The sequence below is a fragment of the Simochromis diagramma genome, unplaced genomic scaffold (genome assembly GCF_900408965.1).
Source record: "Simochromis diagramma unplaced genomic scaffold, fSimDia1.1 OVJJ01000387.1, whole genome shotgun sequence".
Classification (NCBI taxonomy): Eukaryota; Metazoa; Chordata; class Actinopteri; order Cichliformes; family Cichlidae; genus Simochromis; species Simochromis diagramma.
In genome coordinates, this window is record NW_024387152.1 from 8,025,499 (window position 1) to 8,037,658 (window position 12,160).

At 40.2% G+C, this 12,160-nt stretch overlaps 1 protein-coding gene across 2 annotated transcripts in view; it reads right to left on the reverse strand.

Annotated features, from left to right (window-relative positions):
- celsr3 (cadherin, EGF LAG seven-pass G-type receptor 3) overlaps positions 1 to 12,160 on the reverse strand; it is a 112,856-nt gene that overhangs the window by 16,236 nt on the left and 84,460 nt on the right. For both annotated transcript variants that reach the window (XM_040047298.1, XM_040047297.1), the window contains 6 exons: positions 10,648 to 10,846; positions 6,843 to 7,031; positions 6,564 to 6,756; positions 5,580 to 5,747; positions 3,201 to 3,327; positions 2,024 to 2,230 (listed from right to left, as the gene is read on the reverse strand). In XM_040047298.1, the coding sequence (XP_039903232.1) occupies positions 2,024 to 2,230; positions 3,201 to 3,327; positions 5,580 to 5,747; positions 6,564 to 6,756; positions 6,843 to 7,031; positions 10,648 to 10,846 (1,083 nt within the window). The remainder of the gene's footprint in view (positions 1 to 2,023; positions 2,231 to 3,200; positions 3,328 to 5,579; positions 5,748 to 6,563; positions 6,757 to 6,842; positions 7,032 to 10,647; positions 10,847 to 12,160) is intronic.

Sequence of the window (12,160 nt, forward strand, 5' to 3'; positions counted from 1 at the left end):
GAGCGACAGGAAGCACCCAAGTAGAGGATAAGAAAGAGGAAGAAAAACAAAATACTAGGAGCCAAGAAGAGCCGTCGACATCAAAACTGCAAAGAGTGAACATCTTATGATATTGTTTTTGGCAACAGTTTAAGGAAAAACATGGCCACTGCCAGATACTATTTGAAGATGAATGAACTTGTAAATCTAAATGTCGCTAAAAATTAGACATACACCACAGCCATGGCAAAAACAAAGTACAACCTCTTTAAGATTTTAAGGTTTAAGGTTTTATGCATTGAGATGCAGTAGAAATAATCAGCTCCTTGATTACTTGGTTAATAGATCATCAGCAGGTGTAGGCACCTCTATAAAACCAGAAGTTTGTCTGGTCTGGAGCATCCAACTGTGTGCTAACACCTGAATGCCAAAGACATCAGCATTGATTTTAGAGAAATGATTCTAGCTGCCCATCAGTCTGGCAAGGGTTAGAAGGCCATTTCCAATCAATTGGGAAAAAATAAATACAGTAAGAATAGATGGATGTTGAATCTCTGTCTGTCCAATGCAAAAAGAACTATTGCAATGCAGTGCGATACTTCATGGGCAAAACAAACATACAAACAAGTCTACTTTTAGAAAAAATACTTATGCCCTGAAGTGTGAGCACGGTCTTTATCAAAGATATGGACCTATGTGAAGAGGATGCTCACAACGGAAGGCTGCTTCCGTAACACACTGGAGGAAAAACAAAGAAAGTATGAGCCTTTGTTATTTAGTGATTGGTAAAAAAAAAAAATCAAGATAGTTGCCAATCTTCCCAGGAGTGGGCATGCTCAGAGAAATCGCAAAAAAAACCCCAAAAAAACAAGAGCTACATCTCAGACTCTACAAGCATCATGAACAAGTATGACATGTTTGGAAGGCTTGCCAGAAGAAATTCTCTACTCTCTAAAAATAACATGGCAGCATAGCTCAGGTTTGAAAAGCTGAACAAACCACAAGACTTTGCAACGCCCTTTGAATAAACAAGACCAAAGTGGAGACGTTGGCCTATAGTATACAGCACCATGTTTGAAGAAGCACTCCATACCAACTGTCAAGCACAGTGGTGGAGAGGTGAGTATCTGGGCTTGTTTTGCGGTCACAGGACCCGGGCACCTTGCACTCATTGAGTTGACCTCTGTATACCAAAGTATTCTAGAGTCAGATCTGAGGCCATCTGTCCAACAGCTAAAGCCTGTCCCAAACAAGACAATGATCCCAAGCACTACAGCAGAACGCCTGAAAAAGAAAAGAATCCAAGTATTGCAATGTCTGAGTCAAAGGCCAGACTTCACCTTGACTGAAATGTGGTGCCACTTTAGGAGAGCTATACATACACAAATGCCTGCAAACCTCAACGACCTGAAGCAATGCTCTAAAGCAGCGGTCCCCAACCTTTTTTGGGCCACGGACCGGTTTATGCCCGACAATATTTTCACGGACCGGCCTTTAAGGTGTTGCGGATAAATACAACAAAATAAAACTAGTACCGGTACCGAAAAAAAGAAGATTTATTCATAACACAGGTGAAAAGACCCAGGAAAACTGAGTTAAAGATAAAAACGATAACAAAATAACGCTGAAAACCGATTAAAAACCCTGAAAACCATACATTTCACACCTGAGCCTCAACGCTCGTGGCCCGGTACCAAACGACTCACGGACCGGTACCGGTCCGAGGCCCGGGGGTTGGGGACCGCTGCTCTAAAGAGTAGTAAACTCCTCCACAACAACGTGAAAGATTGACAAAGTAGGACAGAAAATGATGTCTTCTAACAGTGCTTTTGCAACGTGGCTCCATTATTGTTAAATAAATAATAACTTTTCTGTTCATCACAGGTTATCTATCTAGATATGACAGAAGTTGGACTCTATTTTTACCATGACTGTACACTGGATAAAGTGGTGACTGACTGTGCAGTGGTGTGAAAAAAGGAACTAAAGCTATAGGCAACAGAAAAAAGATGGATGCAGAAAGCCCACCCCCGCCAGTACATACCTGTTGTTCAGTCTGATTGACCCCAAGCAAAAACACCAGCTCTGATAAAAACATGGCTGCTGCTGTGTTTGAATGGATGCTCCTGGTGTTAGACTTGAGGCCCCGGAGACAGGAGAGCACCAGGACAGTGAGGAGCAGCGCCAGCATGGAGACGCACAAAGAAGAGTATGTGACCAGGGCCAGCGTCTCCAGGTCGCCCTCCAACTGCTACTCACAGAGAGATGCAAAGGAGGGGGGTGAAAAGAAGAGGAGGGAGAAAACTTGTTGAAAAAAGAAACTTCAATCCAAGAAGATGAATCGTTACAACTGCATTGAAATGCAACATCTCTATCTGAACTCTCCTGTCTGCCGTCAGTGTGAACTGACAATATTTATATGACAACCAAGTATGCGATCTATAGAAAGAAATCTAATGAAAGGTAAGTACAAGATTAAATCCCTTTATTAAAAACATCTAAAAAATAGATTTTTCTTGAAGCAGTCAGGAAAAAAAACAGAGGAATCAGACGACAAACCAAGCTAGCTAGCAGACCAAGCTTATCTGTCAGGAGAAACTAGATTATAAAATCAATTCAGCACGTGCATTTGCCTCCTCTGGAAGCCTCTGCTGCCGGCAAACATAGCAGACACCACCAGAATTTCATTTGGGCAAACTGGGCTTCCCTGCAGCATCTCAAGTGAGTGAGAATAAGATACCCCACCATACCACCAGACTAATGATGATGAATTACTTAATCTTATATAACTGTTTCCAGTTTGGAGAAATGGAAATCGTCAAGACAATGATGTTTCTGATTCCACACGCTCCCTTTCTCGAGATCTGACACATCTTCAACTTAGTATGCTTGGGAGCGGTGGGTAAGGGGTTTTACATTAAGCTGTGAAAATCTTCTACAACTGTAACAAGGCCTTTCTTCAGCCTTCTGAATGTCAGTCAGGATTTGTAGACATTTTTCCCCTTTTCCCCCCCCTTCTTCAAACTGGGCAATTACCAGCTGACACTGTTAAATGAAAAAAAAATGTGTTGGGGCAAAGTGGCAGACATGGTGAAGTAAAAGGTTCACTTAAGGGAAATGCTTGATTACTACAGAAAGGGTCAGGGAACGAGAGAGGATGAAGACTTATCTTGATTTATCTTGATTAAAAGTAAGTAGCTCTTGACTGACTGATCACTAACCTCTCTTTGCGAACTGTCCATCAGCACGCCAAAGGTGCCCAGTCTCTGGCACTGACAGCGCACATGAGACGTGTTTCTGTACACCACCATACAGTCTCTCACCGTCCAGCAACCTCCCATCTCGTACCTGCAGGGACAGAGACGGAACGAGGAATAATAAGCAACATTTCAAGAAAGATGTCCTGCTGCTGTCCATGTGTCAGTTTTTCATAATTGATAGAAGTCACATGCTCTCAAAACAACACTCGGTGGACACTTTATTAGGTACACCTTGTTAGTGCCAGGTCGGACCCCTGTTTTGTTTTCAGAACTGCTGTAATTCTTTGTGGCACAGATTCAACAAGGTGCTGGAAACATTTCTCAGAGATTACACGCGAGGAATTTAATTGCTCTTGTGAAATTAAATTATTTGCTCTGATTAGTTTTTGCTCACGCATTTTATATGACATAAAAATATTTCCATACATATTGACATAGCTGCTGCAGATTTGTCAGCTGCACATCTCCTGTTACACCGCATCCAAAAGCCATTTGATCCCGCTGGATGCAGCCATCAGAAGATGGATACACTGTTGTCATAAAGGGATGGATGTGGTGAGCAACACTACTGAAAGAAAGTTGTGCTGTTTAAATGATCCTCAGCTGGTACTAAGGGGCCAAAATGTGCAAAGACTATATCCCACACCATTACACCAGCAGCAGCAGCAGCCTGAAACATTGATCCAAGGCTATAAGATGGGTCTATCCTTTCAATATCCTGTTCTTAGCTGACAGGAGTGGCACCCACTGGGTGTGGTCATCTGCTGCCGCAGGCCACCATTTATTGTTTGTCTGAAACTGGCCTCTCTTCTAAATGAGACATTGAGTCTCAATGGGATTACCTGTATAAATAAAGGTTAAATAAATCTGCTTCAAGGTTGGACATACTGTGCATTCAGACATGCTCTTTTGTGTACCTTTCTTTCAGTGAGTGGATATTTCAGTTACCTTTGCCTTCCAGTCAGCTCAAAGCAGTCTGGCCATTTTCCTCTGACCTCAAGGCATTTTCACCCAAAGAACTGCTGCTAACTCAATATTTCTCCTTTTTGGACCATCTTCTATTAAAATCCTAGTTCATCCTGTTGTGTAGGTAGCAGTTTGAATTATTCAGACCAGGACATGTGGCACCAAAGACCACACCAGGTTCAAAATCACTTAAATCATCTTTCTTCACTAGTCTAATGCTCAGTTTAAACTTCAGCAGGTCATCTTGACCACGTCTAAATACCTAAACGCATTGAGTTGCTAATTAGACTTCTCTGTCAAATATGTGTACGTCAGAAGGTGTTCAGTGACCATTTAAAATAATCCTTTGGCTAAAGTGGTCTTGTATTTTAAAAGCAGATCAGGCACTCCAGTCTACTTTTATAATGGTTTAGTATGGTAGTTTTTACTGTGGTAAAGATAGTAGGCTACATTGGCTTCATTATATGTGCTGCTAAAAAAAATTAAAGACTTTTTAATCAGTGTATATGATCAGGCTAATTAAACTTCTAGGATATTGGTATATTTTCTGACTCTTTCTTAATTTTTGTTTTTTTTTTGCATTTGACTTGAGTCAGTGTCACTAGTGGTAGGATGAGGCGATACCTTGAGCCTACAGAGGTTGCACAAGTAGTCCAGCTAGGATGGCTCATCAATACGTGTGATTGCCATTGAAAGTTTGCTGTGTTTCCAGCATAGTCTCAAGAACATGGAGGAGATTCCAGGAGTTACTATAGTTACTAGTTACTATCAGCAGGACCGGTATCTGCTCCTTTGTGCAAGGACGTATAGAATGAATAGAATGAGAACTGCCAGAGCTACAAAATGCCCCAACATTGTCAGCCCCCCACATCAAAGCACATGGGGGTCAAACAAACTACTGAATATCATTTTGAGTTCCTGCAATGAAATTTTGTCACAATGGACCAGCCTGCTGCACAAGTTTTTACTTATTTACTTATTTTCTGGGTGTCTTTGGATTCAGCCCTCTGTGTTCGACAGACCATTTCTAGTTCTTGTTCTTGTGCATCCTGACTTACAACAGTGGACACTTCACATTCTTATTGTTAAAACTACATCAGTACTTTTCCTTCTGTGAGAGGTCTGCAGAAAAATCTGAATAAAGATATATTTTATATTTTAAAGCCAACAAGACAAAACCCAAAGTCATCATATTAACTTCAAATTTGAAGTTTAAGATATTTGCATTTAGCAAATTTCAAAAATGACAGTTTGATATTTCCAAACTCTACACAGTAGTGTATCTTTTAATCACGCAGTGACATACTGCAATACCCTGGACTTCAGTATCGACAGTATCAATACAGTGCGAAACATCGCATGTTATGTACTCACGGGCTGCTGTGGTTCCATTGTACACACAGAGGCTTGCTGCGATTGGCCGTCTCTAGCAGCTTGAACTCCAGTAAGATGGGTTGCTCTAAATGTCCGCCCACAAATGTCTGGTTGTTGTAGACAGAGATAGTGACCACAGGGGAGTTCATTACTGGATGTCTGGGAAGCCTGAAGGAGAGACAGTACAGAAGTTACAACACATCCTCCAGATCAGACAGAAAGCAGAGTTTGATATCCTGGTTAGGATGCTAAAAAAGGCAGAGACACAGTAACCAAAAAAAGAGACAAACCGAAAAAAAGAAGAGTGTGTTTTGTAAACCAGATAAGACACAAATGACTGATTATTGACACCAACTGAGAAGTGGACAGCTTGTTACTCGGTAATTAGGCCCAGAGGAGAAGTGGGGGACAGCAGAAGGGAAGAAGAGAGAAAACAAAGTAAAGGCAGGATGATTAAAACAGAGAAAAGATCGCTGGAATTAGTCCTGATGCAGATACTCTGCTGACCTACCAGTGTTCCTCATATGACTATGAATTCAATTAGCCACAACTTCTTTTAATCATTCATTGAGCAAAGATGCCAAACATGTCCTACTTGCAAAGATCTGATACAGTGTTGCGTGTTTCATATGTGTCTTTCATGGTTGCGCATACAAACAAGCAACCTGAAGATGTGGGTTTGGGCTTCAGTGATGGATCTTTTTCAACCTTTTTTTCCCACTTTTGGAGACTAAATGATCAATAGCACAAATTATCGTCATTGGATCTTTTTTATACACATATATATGTAAAATCCCAGCATGTTGATGCTAGAATTGAAAGATAATGATCCCTATTTAATGATGTGATGCTCACGTTATTTAAAAGCAATTTTTGCAGACTGATTAGCATCAAATCAAAGACATACGGGCATAAATCACGAGAAGTTTTTGGAGTTGCAGTAATGAGATTTTCTTTAGTGTTCTGTGTGTTTCAGATTCCCACCTCACTCCTCGTCTGTCTGTGTGGTACTTGGGAGGAAGGGCAGCACCCAGACTTCGGTAAATGAGCAGGATCACGATGGTTATGGGCGGCTCAGGCAACGCAGCTATATGTTTTGCTGCAGTGTATTCTCCTGTCTGATTGGCCGAGATACTGACAGGCGCCGAAGCGGTGTTTTGAGGATCTGAGGCTGAAACTGAAAAGTTTGAGTCAGAATATGTTTCTTGGGTTCAGCCCGAAACACTCTGAAGGTTTTTATTCAGTGTGTGTGTCTGTTCTTACGTTCTTTTTCCGTCCTCTCCTTCTCCTTCCAGTTATGCAGCCGCTGCCGTTGTGGCACCAGGGCAGCAGGGGGCAGTATCACATGAGTATAGGGATCCCACAAAGCCTGACCACGAAACAGGGTGGTGTGGTAGCGTGGGAAACGCCTCCGCACATGGGTGTGGTTCTCCATGCGGTCCAGGTTCATAACTGATTAATAAACATGCAGCAACAGACACATATAAACATTTTTTGGATGAAATTCCCACAGATGTTGGGTAATTAGGGTAATTATGTTGTTACATTAGCATAATATGACTGGTTAAAAAAAACATGTATCTTACACTTTAGATAGCAGCAGTGATGCATTCGCTTTCTGATTTTAAAAGTATGTTAAAAAGTGGAAAGATAGTCCATATCCTGATTTTAAGCTATGCTCATTGTAGTAACCTTTATAAGACAAAGTGTCACAATCACAGCAAACCAATGTCACTGGTCCCTATTTCACCATATTTTGGGTGTCGCATGTCACAAAGAAACATGTTACTGTAATTGTATTACATTTTTCAGTAACACAGTAATGTAATGCATTGCTGTGGACAAATGGACAGAAGGAAAAACTCCTCAAACAAACACATTTCTTTCATCCTGTCCACTTGCGTTAAAATGAGCTCCTTTCAGTTCGTGTGCAGGAGGAAAACAGTGAAGTGATTAACAGCAGAGATATGGAAATTACTTTTACTTGCAAACAACTGCATTACACTGCCTACAAAACTTTAGCTTTTTGCAAGCATCTGCACAAATAGCACGCTAACACAAAGCTAGCCAAGAACCCAAACTGGTGATAAACGTGAGTGCATGCTGACCCCAGTACAGCAGCCAGAGCCTGATCATCAACACGTAACAAAGACAGTGATGGGCAGTCCAGCTTACAGCCTCCATTTATAACTGCTCATATTTCACTGTGGTGATTATTTTGAAGTCTCTTTGGGTTCGTTTTAAAATTTTCTTTGTGTAGGAGAAAGTAATGTAATGAGTAGTGTAACTTTTTACGTGCTCTGGCAAATAATTAAGTAACATACTGCATTACTTTTAACAAAAATAATATGTTTAAAAAAAACCCACCAACACTGCATATTACTTTTTGCAATGGCTGATTAACTGGAGCAGAACTGAACACACTGTGCTCTCTACAACACCTCTTAAAAAAACATGTCACTGTTGTGTACAAAATAAAGTGTCTCATCTTAAACTTGTCCAGTTTACAAAAATGCATCCATCAAGAAGAAGAATAATGAAAGAACCCCCACACTGGGTCATTACCTGAAAATAACCCTGAAATCATTATGGGATAAATTGTCTCCTAATAATACTACCCTATGATGTTTCTCTTAGTATACAAACTATATCAAGAATATTCTCCAACATTAAGCTAACTGACTAGGAAAAAAAAGTAGGAAAAAAATTTAAATCCAAGCAATTAGAGGAATCAGAAGCTTGATGGGTTACTTTTACATATGCTGACCTCATTATCTCAAACTTTGGACATATATGACCATCTAACACTGCTTTGCCAATTAAAATACAAAGCAAAAGCAAATCAAGCGCCCCCTAAATTAGTGCCTGACCGTGTGTCTGTATGTGCCAATCACAGCTGTTCCATGCACCCATGAGTAACACTACGTTGAAATTCAAATTTCACTTCAAATTCAAATCAACATTCAACCCCCTGGAAAAACACCGCAAACTGCAGCATGATGAATGCAGGACAAAGAAAACAAGGCAATGGTTGCTGACGCGACTCATTCAACATCAGCTCATACATCCATAAAAGCAGCCTGTGCATCCATCCAGCTCACACTGACCAACTGAAATCACCAACACGGCCGAAGACAGTAAGAGTAACGAAGGCTTCAATAACATTGTCGACACACTGGACAAACGATATGGTATTTTCCTAATTATTTTATAAAGGCAATATGAGTTTTATTCACATCCATCATGCAGGTACAATGAATGGTGTATATGTACAAACACATATTTGTCTGCAAATGGTAGTTTAAAGAGATTAAAAGGAATATGACCACTTGATTTAATTTTGTGTTTTGGTACAGTTTAATTTTTTTTTTCTTCAAAGAGCTGCACTGAATTTAAGGAAATGAGGAGGAAACATTTTGTTTCTGTGCAGAGATTTGTAGAGATGTGAAGATGCTGAACCAGTGTTCTGTTTATTCACTGCAATACCGGACAAAATGACTGTGATCATCATTTTAGCCATAATCGTGCAGCCCCAACCAGCACTCTTATCTTCTTCTGTGCCATTAAGCATCAAAGCAGCTTGCGTGCCAGACCCGTGTGACCTTGAGTCAGTAAAAGTAATACGAGACAGCTCATACAGCTACTTGATTTGTCTGTTTTATTTAAGTTTAGCTTTTCCTCTTTGATTCAGTCATAGAACAATTGTCATTTTTAGCTGTGTCATTAAAAAATATTTTTTCCCCTATGGATTAGTGAATCATTAGGTAGCGAGAGAATATAAAAATTCCCAAACACGCACACAGAGTGGAAGTACGTCAGCGTGGAGCGTTCAATAACGACAAAACATTTGATCCAGCAAACAGCACTCAATCTGTAGGTGTGAGAGGCATGAGAGTTTATCCGATAATATTCATGTAAAGTAGTTTATTTGTTAAATAAAATGTATGAAATTGCAAATATGGAGTTTTACTGCCAGCATCATCAACAAAAGCAGCAAAAATCAAAATTAACCGAAGGCTGACAACCCATCAAGTTCGTCCACGTCCTCTCCCATGTTATTCATTTTTACCCGTTTAGCTTGGAGCATCAGCCAAGTGTTTGTGTGTTTGCTGGAGTGAAAAAATTTGCGTCAGTCATGTTTCTCATTAGTGTTGCCTTCACTGCTGCTCTGTGGTTGTCGCCTTGGCTTCGATTCAAAGTTAAATAACTGGATTTTGTAAGAATCCAAGAGCAAACGCAGGTATAACTAACAAAAAGATTCACAAACATATAGAAGTTCAAGTGGTAAGTCAATATTAGCCAACAAAGGTACGTCATGAGGAGATTACAGTGACTGTGTGACCAAAGGTACACAAGAAGAAGCTGCTGAGGCAAAATTCAGCAGCTGGAAACTTTGATGAGTTTTTGGGTGTAAAGTATTTTGAAGGAATTCAATCGGCGTGTGCAGTTAAGAGCATTAACCGAGTGTGAAATTCATTGTCACTGGCTTGATCCCTGCCAAAGCTGCTGCTGCTGTTGACACTTCAACACCTCGTCTTGTTGTAAGCGGTGCAGATTATCTAACAGCATTTTTTGACACTGTGAAAGTGACAGAAAAATGTGGATAAGAGCAAAAAGCACAAGTGAAGGGATGGCAGAAACTAAATGAAACTTTAATAACCTTGACTCTTAGGAGCTTTGCATGTCCAGTGATGTTAAACGCCAGCGTGTATGTGTTTTTTGTGTATGTTGTATGTTGGCCAGTGCTGCGGTGCTTCGGGGGGGGTTGTGGATGTGCTGAAAGCATTAGCTGCTGTCTGAGTGGGAGTGTGAAATCCATCTCTCTGTGGTGCTGCCAACATTCTGGCTGTGCCATCATCATCACTCGCATTAGTGCTGTTCATCCCCATGCTTTACAATGACTCATTATCGCTGATTTCACAGCAGCGATTTACAGTATTGTGAGAAAACTGAAGCATATCATTTGCAAAGATTGAGATTTCATTACTGTCTCGTTTAATTTTGGGGTGTGATCGGTGATTAATTATTGTATTGTGTCTGCATGTCTGCATCTGCAGTCCAAACTCACCAATGTTGGGAGCAACCAGCGCCACCGGGTTGAGGTAGGTGAGTTTCATGTTCTGAGCCAGATTCTTGGCGTACTGCTCCAGTAGCTCCGTCAGCGCTCCCGGACCGCCGCCTGGGATGTGGTTCTGACTCTGAGCGAGAGTACGCCAAAGCCCAGAGGTGCTCGGACCCAACAGCACACTGCAGCCTCGCAGGACGTTCTGGCACCAGCAGAAGGATAAAGAATTAATAAAAGCAGAAATAGAAACAGAAAAAGAGCCCATAAAAGTATCATGGCTTCTTAGGAGGTGCTTCGCTGCACTGTCTTCGAGGACAGTGGCCACACGAGCTTCACAGTTAATAACAACCGTTAAAAAATGTTAAATATTATCGGTCTGAGACTGTGGATGATGACAAAATATATATATATATTTAAGTTCTTTGGTCCTACACGGAGGCAGACAGCTGCTTAAACACTGGTTAAAGACTCAAATAAAAGTTGACTTGTGGCCAGAGGACAATCAGCTATGGTGTTTTCTGCTAACAATACTGAATCTTCTGATGAAGTCTGTTATACCGGAGTAGTTCTGAGACTTTCAGGGAACAGATTATGTTGGTTTGCATATGACTGGAATACTACTTGAAGCCTGCTGAGACTGCACTGAAAAATGTTTTGCCCAAAATGCATCCATCCATCCATTTTCTTCCACTTATCCAGGGGAACACCGAGGCTTTCCCAGGCCAGCCAGGGGATGAAATCACTCCAGCATGTCCTGGGTATGCCCAAGATTTGAAGTAAATTATTATTATTATTTTTTTTATTTTTTTTACTTAAGTACAATGTGAAACATTGAAACATTAATGGAATTTGATTGGTATACATTCAGTTTGCACCAAACATATTTTCATTAATGAATAATTATTTGAATAAACACATTTTGTATTGTTGTATTTTTGGCGTGTGGTTGGGTTATGACAAACATTTTAATATTTTCTTATTTTTCTTTCCTTTTTTGTGAGGTGCACATTGCATCTGAAAGACATTGTTTGTATGATCTCCTGTATAGAAATAATTTATATTCTCTATATTTTTAAAAACCATTTGTAGCCCATTCCTACAAAATTACTGTTATAGTGATACTGATACACCTACACCTTTCACCTAAGTTATATAAATGAAACTAATTTAAGGTTTTACAGTATTGAAGACTTTACATTAAACATAGTAAACAGGCAGGTTCATGTTTAGTTTTAGCCAAGCTGACTGTGTGAAAACCTGCATGTCTTTATAACAGCATAAATCAAATCTATAAATGTGTCCCTGTGCTGGTAGCACTGTTTTTGTTTTTTATGTTGTTGTTTTTTTTAAGATAAATAATGAAACACAATTTCACATTTAACTGCATAATGATATAAAACACAAAATTGTGGAGGAAAGACAAAATATAGAGGAAATAAGAGACGGCGAAGGCACACAGGGAGACAATTCAGACAATAAAGTTTAACAGTGGGAGAAAAACGAGGAATTAAAGGTC